The sequence below is a fragment of the Galeopterus variegatus genome, unplaced genomic scaffold (assembly GCF_000696425.1).
Source record: "Galeopterus variegatus unplaced genomic scaffold, G_variegatus-3.0.2 Scaffold1902, whole genome shotgun sequence".
Taxonomy (NCBI): domain Eukaryota; kingdom Metazoa; phylum Chordata; class Mammalia; order Dermoptera; family Cynocephalidae; genus Galeopterus; species Galeopterus variegatus.
This window is the reverse complement of record NW_007728013.1, coordinates 301,485-318,925: the sequence shown is the minus strand read 5'-3', so window position 1 is coordinate 318,925 and position 17,441 is coordinate 301,485. Positions and strand designations below refer to the sequence as shown.

General features: G+C 53.5%; 1 protein-coding gene across 1 annotated transcript in view; it reads left to right on the top strand.

Annotated features, from left to right (window-relative positions):
- Nucleotides 1-5,316: 5,316 nt before the first annotated feature.
- Nucleotides 5,317-17,441, top strand: part of SYNGR2 (synaptogyrin 2) — a gene marked incomplete at its 5' end in the record, with an annotated part of 16,569 nt that continues 4,444 nt past the window's right edge. The window contains 2 exons of the mRNA XM_008579512.1: nt 5,317-5,349; nt 5,765-5,797. Coding sequence (XP_008577734.1) covers nt 5,317-5,349; nt 5,765-5,797 — 66 coding nt within the window. The remainder of the gene's footprint in view (nt 5,350-5,764; nt 5,798-17,441) is intronic.

The following is a 17,441-nucleotide window of genomic DNA, read 5'->3' as shown; positions in this document are numbered from 1 at the left end:
GCGGGAGCAACGCGGGGGTTTCGGATCGGGGAGCCGGTCCCGGTCCGGTATGGGCGCGACACTGAGGGTTGCGATCCGTTGCCGGTCACGAAAAAAGACAAAAAGGAAAAAAAAAAAAGCTGCCTCAGGAAACCACAACAGAGCCTATGGCCATGACTTCTGCAGAACTCTGTCCTCACAACTCGGTCTGTGTCCCCCTGGTAGAGCTGACCTTGAGGATTTGTGGGTGGAAGTGCCCCACCAGGGCCTTAGTGGTGTCTAAGGGCTCGCATTGTGAGAGACACACGGAATGAGGGCTGCAAGAGGTGGCCCAGAAAAGTAGCGCAGCTGTCCCACAAAGAGAGGGCTGGGGTGTCACCCTGGGCTGTGTCTGAGATTCCTGAGCCTATTCAAGATTCCTTTTCCAAGCTTCCTGCCACCTCACTTCCCTGGCTACAGTGGCTCTAAATTTGCGGTTCTCAGCCTGGAGAACATCTGACAAGTTGTCAGAGGCTGGCCCCATCCCAGCGACTCTGATGTGATCTCTGATGTGATTGGTGCAGCCAGCAGCCAGGGCATCGGGACTTTTTCAAGCTCCCAGGGACTCTCACAGGCTGCTGGAGTTGAGAACTGTTAGCGGGGAATGTCAGAGAAGTCCCAGGACGTGGCCTGGGTGGTTAGCTCACTTGCTTAGAGCACAGTTTTGGTAACACCAATGTCAAGGGTTCGGATCCCAGTACTGGCCAGCCACCAAAATTTTTAATAAAGAAACCCCAAGACATGTTTGAAGAGCCTCCAGCTCCATCAGGGGAGTAGCTCCTAGCCTGATTTCTGGGCTGGACTCAGCATCCAGGCAGATCTCAGCTGACAAGCTTGGGGCTGGGGGCTTTATCCTGTGATAATTAAAGACTTGGCCAGTTCAGCCCGTCCTATCTCTGTCCTTATCTCACTCACCCAGCATCACATGACCCATCATCAGTCCAGCAACAAACACTGATGAAGTGTTGCTAAATGCTGGGTCATGTTCTGGGCTGGCAGTGAGGCTATGAGGAAAACAGCCGGAGCTCTGTGTTCAGTCTGAGGAGGGTGACAGCCTGACCCAGATGAAAGTGACACGTTGTAAATTAGCAGCCTGGAGCCAAAGTGTGGCCCTGAGACCAGCAGCATGAGCATCACCTGTGAACTGGTTAGACGTGCACCTTCTCAGGCCTCAACCCAAACTCCAGAATCAGAAACTCTAAGGGTGGAGCCCAGCAGTTCTGGTTGAATGAGCCCCGGGGTGACGCTGATGGCCATGAGAGTGCACTGAAGCGTTTCCCATCCCTTCGGCAGTCATTTACTGAGAGCTGGCCATGTGCACTGCGGGGCACTCTAGGATCTGTGAAGAAGACACACTTTGAGACCCCAAGGAAAGCACTAGACTTTGGGCCTCAGTTTGTTCATCCGGGACAGCAAAGGGAAGATGCCGTGTCCCTCTTAGTGTCTGTGAGGATTAAACAAGCACTTACCTGTAAAGTGTCCCCATGGTACCTAGAAGTGCAGTCCAGGCTCCTATTGCAGAGTGGCCACTGGCCTGAAGGAGCCGAATGGAAGAGAGGGGCGTGGACCTGAGACCCCCTGTGATCAAGACCACCCAGGGGGCCTCAGGGACAAGAGGGCTCATGGAGGAGGTGACAGCACGGCCTTGGAGAAAGGGAGGATTAGGACAGGAGATGAGGGCAGAGGAGAGGACAGAGATGTCCTGTGGGACAGGCTGGGGAAACTGGAAACCGGAGGCCTCTAGACACGGCTGTGGGGCAACCAGGGACAGTCAGGGTGAAGACAGAACCGGCACACCTGCAGTGTGTGCCACAGGGCTTGGATGACTCCCTGTAGATGACAGGGAGCTGGGTGGGGCCCATGAAATGATGAGCCAAGAAGCCACACCGGGGCGAGGAGAGGCCCTGGGGGTGCTGCTGCAGTGGGTTAAGTATGTCCTTCCTGGTGTAAGCGCCTGCCACAGGAGAAGGGCAGAGGTCCCCCCACCCCCAACCTTGGGTGTACTGGCCCAGCCCTGAGAAGCCTCTATGTCTCCCTGTGGCCTCCCCAGTTACACTGGCCAGGCTAGCCCAGCGCAGACCCCCACCCAGTTGGACCCTTCCAGGAATGCGACATGAGGGAGACAAGGAGACACCGGTAAGGCCATTTGTTATACAGGACATTGGCCTTCTGTGGTCAAAAATCACAAAACATAGGCCGGCCCGTGGCTCACTCGGTAGAGTGCGGTGCTGATAACACCAAGGCCATGGGTTCGGATCCTATATAGGGATGGCCGGTTTGCTCACTGGCTGAGCGTGGTGCTGACAACACCAAGCCAGGGGTTGAGATCCCCTTACCGGTCATCTTTTTAAAAAAAAAAAAAAACAATCACAAAACATCAGTCTGTGGCAGGTGACTGGAGAGCTTTGGGGCAACCCCAAACTCCACTCAGGAGGCGTGGTGCATGTCTTCATCAGGCCTGCGCTACGCTGCAGTCTGGAGAGAAGGGGCAGGCAGTGCCGAGAGCCAGCCCCTCCAGATCAACGCCCCCAATCAGATGGGCACACAGGGGTGGGGCAGGAAAGATGCTCAGGTCCCACCAGGGCCTGGGGAGATTGTTCCTGGAGTCCTTTGAGTTTCTGGGCCTTCAGGCAACAGATTGCCAGCAGCCTGAGACCTTGGCAGCCACCAGCCTCCCCAGCAGCCCCTGCCTGTCTCCCTTCAATCCTCCATTCCTTCTCCTAGCTTCTTTCAGCTGAAGTTTGAACGGGCTTTCTGGAAGGGCATTTTGCTAGGAAACAAAGAGAAAATGCTCTTGCTCCCCAATGGGAGACACTAGAAGCAGAGAGGTAGTGTTGCCGGGCCCAGGTCCAGCTGCCTGCCCCAAACAAAACCAAACCAGCCAGAAGTCAAACATTGGTGAAAACGGGAGTCAGCTTTTATTCAGGAATCCCAGTGACCTGAGAGAGATGTTGGGCTGACCCATCTCTCCGGTAAGCCCAAAGGACAATGGCCAGACTAAAGCCATCTCAAACACTCAGACTTACTGAGGGGTTTTTAAAAGGGGTCTGAGGGGGTTCAGGGTCTTGCAGGAGGGATGGAGTCAGCACAGCTTTACTGAAGTCTTCCTTGGTTTCCCAGGGTCTGGATAGCATGTGTCTTGTTGCAAGTTCGCAGCTCCAGGCTGACTGGAAAACAACTTTACATTCATGTAAATAATGTCATCTCGCCCCATAACCAAGTTTCAAAGTATCGAATAGCCATGGGGAAAGAGGGAACTCAGAAATGCATGCCAAGAAAAAAGCAGTGTCTTTTAACGTTTTCTGCAGCCCAGGTGGTTTTAAGTCCCAATATGGCTTTAATCCTGCTCACTTCAACAGTAGGTGGGTGTACAGGGCACAGGCTCTGACCCCAGGGGTATGAGTCAGGACCACAAGTGGCAAGTGTCAGAACCTGGCTCGAGCCAGCTATGGAGAAGGGCCACTGAGGGGACTGACAAAGCTGGTCTCCAGTCACCTGCAGGACACGTACTTCATCTCTCCCTTTGTCCTTCCTACTGCTCCCCAGCCAGAGAGCCACCCCTTAGATCAGCTTCCCAGGGCACCCGGGCCTCACAGGCCTCAGTGGGTCCCCCTGAGAATGGCCTAGAGGGGAACCCAAGGGGCAGGGCTGTAATTGGCCTTCTGTGGATCAGGTGTCCATTCCCGGACTAATCACCAGTGCCCAGGGCAGGGGCTGGGGTTGCCCAGGCAGGCTCTGTAGGAAGAGAGCAGCTCCCATTGCAGGCAAATGGTTACCTGGAGGTGAGGGTGGGGGTGGGGGCAGGGGTGGGACACCACCCCTGGAGAAGGCAGCCAGCGTGGGCATTTCCTGCACCAGGTAACTGAACCTAGGCAGAGAGGGACTGGCTGGCCCAGCAGCCCCAGGCCTGGGCTTGGGTGAGGAGCCAGGCTGTGCAGGCAGGCAGGTGCCAGTGGCCCACTGCAGGGTTGGCAGAGTCCCGGTCCTCACCTCACCGGCTGCCCTGAGGGGTCCAGCCCTGGTTGCCTTAGGGCTCTAGGAGGCTCCACTCACTCCCACTCGTCTCTCCAGATCCAGCCAGCTACTGCAGGTCGCTGTTGAGGCCATGTCACTGTCTGTGATGTGGCTTGGTCTCCTTTTGGTCTAGCATTGTGTCCAGATCCCTGGGAAATGACCATCCACGTGACCTCCTACCCAGATGGGAGGTGGGGAGGGGCCCTGCCCCCTGAGTGAGCGGTGGTGCTCGGGCACGCCGCGTCTGCGTTAGTCCATTTCCGTCGCTTATGACAGACCCCTGAAACTGGGTAATGTGTAGAGAAACAAAATTTACTTCTCACAGTTTTGGAGTCTGGGAAGTCCAAGGTCCAGGGGGCACATGTGGTGTGGATCTTCTTGCCGGGGAGACTGTCTACAGCAACATGAGCTGTCACACAGCGAGAACAGCAAGAGCCAACCGACCTCACTCGCGGTCCTCATGGAGCATGAGAACCACACCCGTGACAACTCATCACTCCACGAATGGGTCAATCCATTCACGAGGGCACAGTCCTCACCGTGCGATCATCTCTCAAAGGCCCCACTTTTCAAAAACCATAATTGGATTTCCCACCCTCTTAGCACCTTACGATGCAGGTCAAGTGTGCAATACCTGACCTTTTGGGAAACACATTTAACCCCTAGTGGCATCACACTCCCGCAATGACCAGGGGCCTTGTGCAGTCTGAGGGTTAATTTGGGGGTTGGGGGCAGCATCGGCCACCTAGCAGGTGCCCAGTCGGTGCTCGTATGTGACCCAACATGAGATGGACAGAAGTCACCTCTGCCCCCCGCTTCCCTAGCAGGGCTCCAGCCCACCAGTTCTCCTTGGCTGCTTTGTCGAGACCCCTATGGTTACACCAGGCCCACCCGCATAATGCAGGATGATCCCCCCATCTCAAAACCAGCAGACTAGCAGCCTTCATCCCCCCTCGCCATGTAACACGACATGTTTGCAGGTGCCGGGGGCTAGCAATGTGGACATCTGTCCACCACATGAACCCAGGGGCCCAGAGCTCTGCAGCACAGCTGAGTCAAAGCCCTGGTTTGGCTTCAAGGCCCAGCTCCTCCTAGTTTGGAGGACTGTGGGGGAGTTTGCTGTTCTGGGCCTGCCAGGCTCTCTGGGTGGCGGAGGCCTTCAGGTTATCTTCTCGCAGCAGGCGGCCACCCAAGGAGCATCCTGGGGGCCCCAGGGTGGAGGTGGCCAAGACCTAGGAAGCTCTCAGGAGCCTGAGCAGAGGCCCCACAGCCACGGAGGCATGAGGCTCCTTCGGTTGCTCTGCTTGGCCGTTCTGGGTGAGTCCACTGGGGATGTCGTGGGAGGGGGCTGCTGCCAGGGCCTTGAAGAGGTGGGCTCAGGGTATGGGGGTGCTAAGGAGCCCAGGAGAGGTGGGGTCTGAAAGCACGGCCACCTCTGGAAGCACGGGGTGGAGAAGGAAGATTGGAGTCTCAGACCAGCCTCTCTTTTACTGCGTATGTGGCCAGTTTTGCTTCACCTTGGGCCCTCTACTTACTCCTCTGCAAAATGGGCTCGTGACAATAAATGTTTTGGGCCTCAAAAGAGCTTTTGTGAGGGGCTATGCTTGTTGAGTCATGGGACCACCTCCCTTCTGGCCTCAGCAAGGGTTCTGTGGTCTGTCTCCAACCCCTGCCCCACCCCGCACCTCCTGCACCCCAGGCTCTCTCCTCACCACCCTCCCCTCTCTTACAGCCACCAGCAGCTTCTCCAGGGAGCAGGAGGGAGGTGAGTAGCCCAGCAGGCTGGAGGGAGAAGTGCCCTCAGCTGGGGACCCTGGCGTCAGAGTCGCCACCCACAGTGGGTGGCTTGGTTGGGAGGAGGTTGCTGATGATAAGGAGGTGTGTGCTGGGGGTCAGCTGGACAACCTGCCCACCCCCTGCAGAGCCCTGGGGGGAGTGGAGTGGGCTGAGTAGGCAGGGTAGGGACCTCCAGGGGACATGGGGCAAGAAAAGTGCTTGGCTCCCAGTTGGGCTATTGGGGGGGGGGGTCCCTGATCTGGAGCGGAAGCCCCTCCAGGAGCCCCACAGCTCTGCCTGCTGGGTGTGACCCCAGTGAGGGCTGGGGGATTCTGGTGGTGTTAGAGAAAAGTTCACAGGTCTGGCTGCCTCCTGCCAGACAAAAGCAAACCAATCGAAAGCCAGTTGTTGGTGAAAATGGAAGTCAGCTTTCATCCAGGAATCCCGGTGACCTGAGAGAGATGTTGGGCTGACCCACCTCGCCAGTAAACCTGGAGGAGGATGGCCAGACTGAAGCCAGCTCCAGGACTCAGACTTACTGAGGGTTTTTATAGAGAAAAAAAAGAGGGGGCTGAGGGAATGGGACGTGGGAAGTGACAAGCAGGAGGGAGGGGGACGTGAGCTGTGGAGGCTCCATGCAAGGTCTCAGGTGCAAGGTCTCGCCAAGACTCCATCTGGTTTCTGTTCTCGTCTTTGCTGTTATCTTAGGGTCTGGGGGTGGCGGGGAGGGGCAGCGCTTCCTGGGGAGGGTGCACTTGGGAAGCCCTCACTGAGAAGGGTCACAGCACATGAAGGAGTTCTCAGAGCAGGATGTGCCTGGACTAGGGCCCTGTGTGGCCAGAGGGCAGGAAGCAAGGGGAAGGGGAATGTTGGGGGAGGTCAGAGGTCAGCAGCATGGGTGTGGGGCTGACTGGGGAGGGCCCTGTGGGGTGCAGCAGGGGGGCAGTTTTGGAGCAGGGCACCGTCTGCTCTACCCTTGATGGGGTCATTTGGCCACAGTGTTGGGATGGAGATCAAAGGTCAAATGCCAGAGAGCCATTAGGGTGCTACAGGGTCGGCAGGGAGAAGGGGTGGCCATGTATTCCAGAGGCCAACAGCTGTGCTGGCAATGGGATGGGACATGGGGACAGCCACCGAAGATGGGGCCAAGGTTTCTGGCCTGAGCAGCTGTTGGGATTGGCCAAAAACAGTGTGATGGGATGTTATGCAGCTGAAGCAGCCCCGATGGGAGTGGAAAGCTGGACACGACACTAGGGAACTTTAGGAACCGAGGTTCCAGGACACTGGAAAGAGGATCTCGGTGTATTTTGAAATCCCCAAGAATCATGGCAAGTGTAATATGAAGCGTGGCAGGAACCAGGGGCGAGACTCTTCAAGGAACCATGGGCGTTTCTAAGACAAGGATGTGGAATATGTCTGAAGACACGAGCTGGTGTTTAGGGAGGAGGGAGGAAGAACGGTCCAGAAATAGCAAGAGGATGTCAACCCTGTCGTCCCAGCCCAGTGCCATGGAGGCTGTGGGGACCCAGCACCCCCTGAGACAGCTGGAGGTGTAGACAATGCCCTGGGGAGGGGGGGATGTGGTTTCCATGGGATGTAGAAGACGAGATGTTGGTCGAAAGGTTGAGGGGGTGGGGGAATTGGATGCTGGCTGAGCCTATGTCCCAGAGGGCACAGAGGGAGGATTCTGGGATTGGTGAGGTTGAGAGGTGGGACTTCATCAGGGGGGTGGAGAAGGGAGCCTGGGGGTTTTCATAGCACCCATAATAACCTAATGACAATGTCCCTCCCTAATGTCCAGAATATCTGGTTGAAGGACAGATTTAAACTAGAGTGCACTCACTCCCTCGGGAGAAGGCAGAGGAACCTTGATGAGTTTTCCCCAATTACTCCTAAAACCACTTTGGTATTTCCAGCATGAGGTTCTAAGGTTTCATAAGAATCACTTATGAGGGGTGATGTGTGAGTTTCCTGGGGCTGCCCTAACAAAGTCCTACAAACCGAGTGGCTTAAAACAACAGATATTTGTTCTCTCACAGTTCTGGAAGCTGGAAGTCCGAGATCAGGGTGTCGTCAGGGCTGGCTCCTCTGGAGGCTCGGAGGGAGCCTCTGTTCCTTGCTCTCTCCTGGCTTCTGGTGGTGGCCTCCACTGTCACGTGGCGTTGTGCTGTGCATGTGCGTGTGTGTGTCTTTTCCTCTTCTTATTAGGCCCCACCCTAATCCACTGTGGATTACTGGAGTTAAGTTAATCGTTTTAACGTGATTATACCTGTAAAGACCTTATTTTCCAAATAAGGTCCCCATCACAGATACTGGGGTTAGGGTTTGACATATCTTCTTGGAGGACACAATTCAGTCCTCAACAGGTGGGCTGCTTGTTCAAAATCAGATCCCTGGGCCCGAGCTCAGGTCTAATGAATTGCAATCTCTAGGTTTGGGACTCAAATTTCCAAGCTTCCAGTTATCACAGACAAGTCTGGAGAGAGGTCTGGGGCCTGGGCACCAGCCCTACAGTTTCTTTCTTTCTTTAGCAGTTCTCAGCTTGGTTTGGCTTCCCATCCCGAGGGTGGCCTTATCTTTGCCTCACCACGTTTAGAGTGTGCCATCTCATTATTCAAATGTTCTGACTAGTAGAAGAATTTTATTTTATTATTTATTTTTCCGGCAGGCTGGCTGGCAAGGGGATCAGAGCCATTGACCTTGGTGTTACAAGGCTGTGCTCTAACCAACCGACCTAAATGGCCAGCCCATGACTTTTAAATTAAAAGTTAAAAAAATTTAAATTGAATGACTATGCTTTCCTGGTGGGCTAGATCCACAAACTAAACAGCCAAAAGGAAACCCCCCCCACACACACGTCTTGTTAGAATAAAAAGTGAACGTCCCACTGCATAGTGTACTTTAAAAATGTTGCCCTCTGTGGGCTTATGCAAAGCAAGCTTCTATTCATGGCCATTGAAATGGAAATGAAGGGGGTAGTTTTTCTTTCTACTTTTGTAAGTCAAGATCATTTCCCTGCATGAAAGGAGCAAAAGAAAGTGTGATCACACTTCAGCCCTGGACTCTCACTTCCCCCACGTGGAGGTAAGATTCTGGTGCCTAAGATCAGCTTTGCACTGTGAGGAGGAGGCTTCTTGGCCCCTCAGGCTGCATGGACAAAATTATCGGTAGAAGTCTGCAAAATGGTGCCCCAGAGAGTAACTTTACATTGGAGGTAAGATTCTGGTGCCTAAGATCAGCTTTGCACTGTGAGGAGGAGGCTTCTTGGCCCCGCGGGCTGCATGGACAAAATTATCGGTAGAAGTCTGCAAAATGGTGCCCCAGAGAGTAACTTTACATTTATCTTTTTTTTTTTTTTTAAAGATGACCGGTAAGGGGATCTCAACCCTTGACTTGGTGTTGTCAGCACCACGCTCAGCCAGTGAGCGAACCGGCCATCCCTATATGGGATCCGAACCCGGGGCCTTGGAGTTATCAGCACCGCACTCTCCCGAGTGAGCCACGGGCCGGCCCGTAACTTTACATTTAGATATAGCTTTATTTATTTATTTATTTATTTTATTTTTTATTTTTTTTTTTGTCCTTTCTGAGACCAGCCGCACTGCGCTCAGCCAGTGAGCGCTGTGAGCGCACCGGTCATCCCTATATAGGATCCGAACCCGCAGTGGGATATAGCTTTATATTCTTCAAGTTAAAGATTTTGCATGAAATCCTGTTTGAAAAAAAGAATTCCGCCCTCCCCCCCACAACAAATAGGAGTTTTCATGAAGTTTCAAAAGATGAGAAAATATTTGTTGACATCTATGCAGCCCTGAGTAGGGCAAGAAATCCTGATTCTGGAAGGCTGGTTGTCTAGATCAGAGTTCTCAGCCTCAACACTGTTGACATTTGGGACCAGATAATTCTCTGTTGTGAGGGGCTGTCCTGTGCATTGCAGGGTATTTAGTGGCATCTCTGGCTTCTACCCACTAAATGTCAAGAGAACCTCCATTTGTGACAACCCAAAACTGTCTCCAGACACAAAGGTCCCCTGGAGGCTGAATCGCGCCTGGTTGAGAAATGCGCTCGGTGGCCAGAAACTTCAGGATTTCCAGGAAATGTCTCAGAACATCCACTCTAGTTTGTTCCAATTCTTTGCTCGATGGTCAGCTTTTTGGTTGCAGTGTGCTTTAAGGGGCAGACATGCCCAGCCGGGCAAGGGTGATTTATAAAGTCTATGATATTTAGATTTCATAGATGATTATCCCTACCCCCCCCCACTCCCTGCCAAGAACTGCCCCTACCCACACTATTCTTGAAAATGCAAGTAGGTCCCCACCATTAATACATCCCTCTGCCCCAAACCCCCCGTTCAGAAGGCACCTTTGTTTAATCTTGCTGTCCTGCAGAATCAGTAAAGGAAGCATGAGGCCTAACAGGAAGATCTTAGAGATGTTTTCTGCATTGAAATCAACTCCAGGATCTATCTGCAAAATAGAAAAGTCACTTGCAAGCAGACCCCAGTCTTGGTGGGTGGGTGAATGCCTCTGGAATACGCAGGAGGGTGGGTTTCCCTCCTGGGTCTAGAGAGGAGAGGTCCTTAGGCGCTGTGGGCACACTGGTCTCCTACGTTCTTCCAAAGTCTTGCAGTTGCCTGCTTCTCCCCAGTTCAGCCCCTCCCTCCAAGGTTGGGATCCCTCCCTGTACTACCTCTCCTGGATCTGTCCCCTGCCTTTTGACTGTCCTTTTAAACCAGAGGTTGACCCTCTCTGGGTGCAGGAGCCTGGCCACTGCCCCTGCATCCCATGTCCCGTGGCAGGTCTGCCATGACAAGGCCTCTGATAGCTGAGGATGGACAGAGACTTGAACTCCTCAAGACCACAGACCAGGCTCAAACCTGAAGGCAGGGATGGGTCGTCGGGTCCCTGGTCCACCTTGTACTTTACCAGTCCCCAACCCCAGCTCTGGAGGGACAAGGTTCCTGGGAGCCGAGCATAGGCCACACCTCAGCATGCGACTTGAACTTGAGAGTAACTGCCTTTAATATCAGTGAGTCACTCAGCCGACAAAGTCCACTTCTGCTCTCCTACCACAGGCCAGAGATACAGCGATAGGAGGATGACATGGTGCCTGTCCCCTTGCAGCTTACATTCGATGAAAAAGCCCCTGAGTGCAGAAGTTTAATCCAGAATGCCAGCCCTCCTGACCCATCTTCCAAACATCTCCATGCCTGTGTTCCAAAGTACTCATATCCAAATCTCATTTTCTATTTACAGTAAAATATTCTGGGCAGAAAGAACCTAAACCCAGGAGACAGGTCTTTTGCTAGCATTTTCTCTTTTCTTTTTTAGAAGTGAAATTCACATAACAAAAAATTAACCATTTTGAAGCGATAATTCAGGGCTGGCCAGTTACCTTAGTTGGGTGGAGCGTGGTGCTGATAACACCAAGGTCCAGGGTTTGATCCAGTACTGGCCACCCACCCAAAAAACAAAAATCAAGCGATAATTCAGTAGCATTTAGTACCTCCACGATGTCATGCAACTGCCACCTCTATCTATTTCTAAAACATTTTTATCACTGCAGACGGAAATCCCACACAATTCAACAAACTAGACACTCAATTAAATTTAATGACCTCATTATGGGAATGCCAGCTATCCCAGTTTGTCTAGGACTGTGAAATTTCCAAGGTTGTGGGACTTTCAGTGCTAAATCTGGGAAAGTCCCAGGCAAACTGGGACACTGGTTACTAGGACATTGCCATATGTAACAAATAAGGGTCAATTGCCTGTTATGTTTAATTGGGACTCTTTGATTGTCCTTGTTGTAGCTGTTTATTTTATTGTAAATTTCCTGAGCAAAAGTGGAAAATTAACATTAAGTTCATGGCCTATGGGATACCAGTACTTATTCTCTGAGTACTTATTTGTCCTGGCCTGCGGGATATTCAACGCAGACCCTGGAGGGGGGAGTGGGAATGGGATGGAAGCAAGAGACGTGAGAGATGGGAGACAAGACAGTATTCTGATCAAGTCTCGTTTATTGATTCTTAGGTTACATCTTATATAGGAAAAAGCAAGCATATTGTAAGGAGTTAGGAATGCAGGAATACGATAAGATCTTGAGAAGAAACAAAGTCAGAAAATCTCTGATGCAAAGAAGCCCCCAATCTTTACAAGAAAGCAGAAACTTGGAAGGAGATAAGAGGTCACTCTTGAGTAGACTTGCATAGCCAGGAGCACAGCGTCCCAGGCACAAACAGATTATGAGGCAGATATCACGTAAGCATGGCCATTTGGCGCAAGCAGGTTGTCACGCAGGCACGGTCACACAAGGAGGGGTGTGGGGCTACAGGCTCCCAACACTTTCTGTCTCTGTGGATTTTCCTGTTCTGGACATTTCACATAAATGGAGTTAGTTCAGATCCCCTTGCAGACCAGCTGCCAAAAAAAAGAAAAAATGCACGTTCGTGGAATCAAACAGTAGCTGCCTTTTGTGTCTGACCTCTTCTACTCAGCATAATGCTGATGACGTCCTTCCAGGCTGCAGCGTGTGTCTGTACTGCATTCCTTGTTAAGGCTGAATAATGTTTCTTGCATGGATCAGCCACGTCTTGTTTTTCCATTCATCTGCGGACAGAGATTTGGGCCGTTTCCTCCTTTTGGCTGCTGTGACTAGTGCCGACTAGAACATGCGTGCACATGTACCTGCTAGGGCCCTGTTTTCAGTTCTTTAGGTACATGTCTAGGAGCGGAATTACCACGTCATGCAGTCGTGCCTTATTTAACTTTTCGAGGAATTTGCCAAATCAGCATTTTCTTGATGAACTTTGTTGAGTGCTTGGTGACTTTTTGTTTCTTTCTTTCTTCTCGAACTGTTTCACCTCCCAGAAGCCACCCCCGAGGTCTCCATTGCCTATGAAGTCCTGGAGGTTTTCCCCAAAGGCCGCCACGTTCTCATAACGTGCAGCTCACCCTGGGCAACCCCTCCCATCACCTACTCCCTCTGGGGGAGCCAGGACGTCGAGGTGGCCAGGAAGGTGGTGAGCACCCACAGCCCAGCCTCCTTCAGCATCAACATCACACTCAAGTCCAGGCCAGACCTGCTCACCTACTCCTGCCAGGCAGCCTCCACCTTGGGTGCCCCCGTGGCCAGTGCCAGGCTGCAGATGTACTGGGAGCTGTGGGCCAGTGAGTCGTGGGTCGTGGCAACAGGAGGCACGTGGGGTGCAGATAAGTGGGGAGCTCCTGGGGGTGCGACTGTAGAGTCTGGGGGACTGGGGTTAGAGAGGGCCAGGGCGCGAGGGCAGGAACGAGGACAGGCTGCCCTCTTCAAGGCCACTTCCAGTGAGTGCCACGGGACCCGGTCATAGGGCATGTCCCATCCTGGCTATAGGCCCTCAGGCTGCAATCTTCTGTCAGGGGCCTGAGGTCATAGATGGAAAGCACCCGAGGGCTGAAGTTTCCAAGGCTGGGCCCTGACTTGTGGAGCTGGGACCTCAAGCTGATAAACTGGGCACTTTTTGCGTGATATCTCCTTTGATCTCCAGGTTCTGGGTCTGTAGATGTAGAGATCAAAGCTCTTGGAGGTTGTCCCAGGCCGAGGGCTTGCAAGCAGCAAAGGCTGATTTCAAACCCCTCTCCGTTTAGCTCCAAACCACGCATTTTTCCCATTTCCATCTTGATCTTAACTCAGGTATCCTTCTCAGTGGGAGCCATGAGGTGTGGGAACCAGGAAGTGTTGCCTGCCCTGTGGTGGGACCACGATCCCCCACCATTCCTTGCCCCTCAACTAAGAACACGAGGAAACAGCCTCAGGCGGGAGAGCCCAGGGTCTGGAGCCCAGGAGGGCGAGGGTTAAAATCCCTACACTTACTGGCTGTGGGGTTTTGGGCAAGTCACTCAACCTCTGGGCCTAAGTTGCTTCATCTGCAAAACAAAGAAAATAATAGGACCTACCCCAGGGGGTATAGAAAGGATGAAATGAAAGCTTTTAGTAGGTGGCAAGAAAAAAGCAAGGGGTGGTGGTTGTTACTAATCAGTAAGGATCTTTAGCGCATCAGGCCTAAGGCCTGGGGAATTCCAGAATCTTGAATCTTCTAAGGGACAGTTCTTGTCCTGAAGGAGTTTGCTTTCCAATAAAAGAAACAAGACTGAAAGGATATAATTAGGGTTGCCAGATTAATTTTGCATAGGACATACTTACACTAAAAAATTACTTATCTCTTATCTGAAATTGAAATTTAACTGGGTGCCACGTATTTTTATTTGCTAAGTCCGGCAACCCGAAATACACTACACACGAATAAACCCAAATGTGAAATTGTGTGGTACACACTGCAGGAAGGATAGAAGCAGGTGCAAGGAGAAAGGGGTACTCCAGAGGGCTGCCTGGAGAAGGTGGCAGTCACAGCTCAGCCTCCAGGCTCATGAGGCATTCTGCAATGAGGAGAACTTACGTGGGGGGAGTAGGGTTAAAATCTCCCAGCCACGAGCTGGCTGGTTAGCTCTGCCGGTTACAGCACCGGCACGGTGTTGTAAAACCAAGGTCAAGGGTTCAGATCCCCGAACTGGCCAGCCCCCCCAAAATAAAAAAATCTCCCAGCCATTCCCGTATTACCTTTTCCTACCCTGCCAGAGCCAGTATCCCAGCTGCAGGCTGACTTCACCCTGCGGGACAGAGGGTCAGGCCCTAGGGCAGAGATGTCCTGCCAGGCGTCCTCGGGCAGTCCACCCATCACCTACAGCCTGGTCGGGAAGGATGGGCACATCCTCATGCAGCAGAGATCACCCCACGGGCAGCCTGCCAACTTCTCCTTCCCACTGACCCAGACGTCGGGCTGGTTCCAGTGCCAGGCTGAAAACAATGTCAATGTCCAGCTCAGCGCCCCCATGCTGGTGCCCCCAGGTGAGAGGGCCCTTCCATTTCCGGAGTGGTAGCTGATACCTTGGGGCTGGGAGGGTGGATCTTGCTAGAGAGTCCAGAAGGGAGGCTGGTGGAAGGTGGAACAGCTCTGCCCGGGTCCTGCCAAGAGCAGGAAGGGCACCATGAGGCAACCCTGCTTACCCTGGCCCTACCTAAAGGCCTGCCACCTCTGCCTCCTGCACAGGGGAGCTGCCTCAGGAACCCATCTTCATGCTGGCTGGTAGCATCGCCTCCATTGCAGCGATCGCCTCTGGGATACTGGGTGGGGCTGTGCAGACCAGGTAGGAAATGGGTGCTGGATGCTGGGGAGGAGCCAGAGTTGCTGGTGACTGGTGTGGACCAACCTGTCTGGGGAGCAGTGGACAGTGAGCTTGTAGGGCAGGGCTGCCACCAGGGCAAAAAGGTCATACTGCGTATGCACAACTTGAAGATGTTTATGATGGGCCTACCATGTGCCAAGTGCCTGCTGAGGCTTGTGCCTTTGTGACTTTAATTGACCCATGCTCCCAGCTGCCCTGCAATGGAGACAGCTGACCTCTGGGTGGGGCCTCTCCTATGTTCCCTATGGGGTCTGAGAAGGGATGCTGGACAATGCCTCCCAGGGACCAGGGTGAGCCAGCAGCTCCTGCCCTCCAAGGGAACCACATAGGTCAGTCTTTCCCAGGTGGCAACAGAAGGAAGAGGCTGAGTCTTCTGAGGGCCTCTCTCCAAGGCCATCGCTTCACTGACATGTAAAATGACCAGGGCCTCTGTGTTGTCCAGCCCCAGACACTGCAGGCTTCTGCAGGCTCCCCCTGTCTGGCCTCCTGGAATTTCTCACCTAGCTTGGTTTTAAAGGCACCGCTGTGTCCTGGTTCTCCCCTCCTCCCCTCCCCTGTGGCCAGCCCCTTCAGTTTTTATTTTTTTAGGCAGGTGGCTGGTACAGGAGTCCAAACCCATGACCTTGGGGTTGGTTATAAGGCTGTACTCAAACCAACTGAGCTAACTGGCCAGCCCCTTCAATGGTCTGTGACACTCTCCTTGTCTCACCTCTGGGTCCCTTCAGACTCATGGATGAGCTATGTCACCTCTTTGAGCCTCAGTTTCCCCTTCTGTAAAGTGGGGAACAGTGACCTGGCTCCCACTCACCACATGACCAGGGGCCAGGGCTTGCCTTCTTGGTGATTCGGCACCCCCTTCATTTAGTGGGGTGAGTAGGCCCCACACCTCCCCTCCTGCGGGGCTCTGATGCACTGGGTACCATAAAATCCCCAGTGGCCTCGGGAGGGGGTGGCTGAGAGGTGAGCTTGCCTGACCCGGAGTCTCAACTCCTTTGTCATCAAGGTTGTGACCAGGAGACACCAGCTTGGCAGACTGCCCCCAGGAGCACCCCACTCCTGGCCTTGCTGCCCTGCAGAAGGACCCACCGTTTGAATGAAGAAAAGCCTGCGGGAGGCAATGGGGAGATGTAGGTCAGAGGTGACAAAGTAGCAGACATGTGGATGAACACGTCCAGGGATCTAATGTGCAGCCTGAGGACTGTCGGTAGCAAGAGCGTACTGTATTTGGGATTCATACTAAATGAGTACGTTTTAGCTGCTCTTTCCACAAAGACAAAAAAGTGGAAAATGTGTGAGATAACGAATATGCTAATTTGCTTCACTGTGGTAACCTTTTTACTATTTATATGTATCCCATAATGTCATGTTGTATACCTTAAATATACATAATAAAATCTATTTTAAAAAAAGAAAAGCCTTGACAGCAGGGATTCTTGGAGCCCTGGTGGCCTTCAGCAAACACACATGGTGTTTATTTGAGGATTTTCCGAGGTCGATAGAAAGGATGGGGCTCTGTGCAGGGCCCCTGTCCCCACCTCCCAGCTGCTCATCACCGTCCATCCAGGTGTGGGCAGAGGGCAGACTGTAACAAGGCCCAACCCCTCCCCCACAACTGCTCCCCTTTTCCCTGGAGTTGCACCCCGTCTTCCGGTGGCCCAGTCCTCTGGCTCATCTCACATTGTCCAGCTCACCTGTGCAGACTCTGAGCCCCAACTGGCGCACAGGCCCTCATGAATCCTTACCTGCAACTAGCAAAGGGTTTCTGGAATTCCTCCGTGCCGGTCAGCCTGTGGCTCCTGGAGACCCACCTCTGTATGCACGACCCCTGCTCTCCCCGCGCCCCCCACGTGCAGAGCCTAGCGCCAGCCTTCTCTGTTCCAGATGCTCTTTTTGAGTGTGGGGGTTAGTACTGGATTAAACTCCCGCCCCTGCTGTGGCCCTGGGCACTTTGTTTCTGTTTGCACACCATTTGGTATCTGGAAGTGTGAAGCCACAGGGCCCTTCACAGCCTTGGGACCCGGCCCAGCCCAGGAAGAAGTGTGGGTGGTCCTCAACCCTACCCCAGGCTTAGCTCCAGAGAGGAGGAAAGCGTGACAGGCCAGGCAGGGAGGAGGCTGCAGGCTGTGGCCTGGGCTTTTGAGTGCGATGGGGGAGGGAGGTGTCCCGGGCAGGTGGGGTCCAGAACTGGCGTCTGGTCGGCTTCTTGGAGGAGGAGACGGGAGGGCAGGGGCCGAGACGGAGGCGGTCCTCGGCCCGCCCCTCTTCCTGGGGGACTCTCTGACCCCATCTGGTCGTGCAGCGGGCCAGCTAGCAGGGGACAAGCTCCCGCCCAGGGGTTGGAGCGGACGGTGAGCACGCCGCGCCCGGACCCCTCCGCGCCCCAGCGCGCCCCAGCTCGCCCCAGCG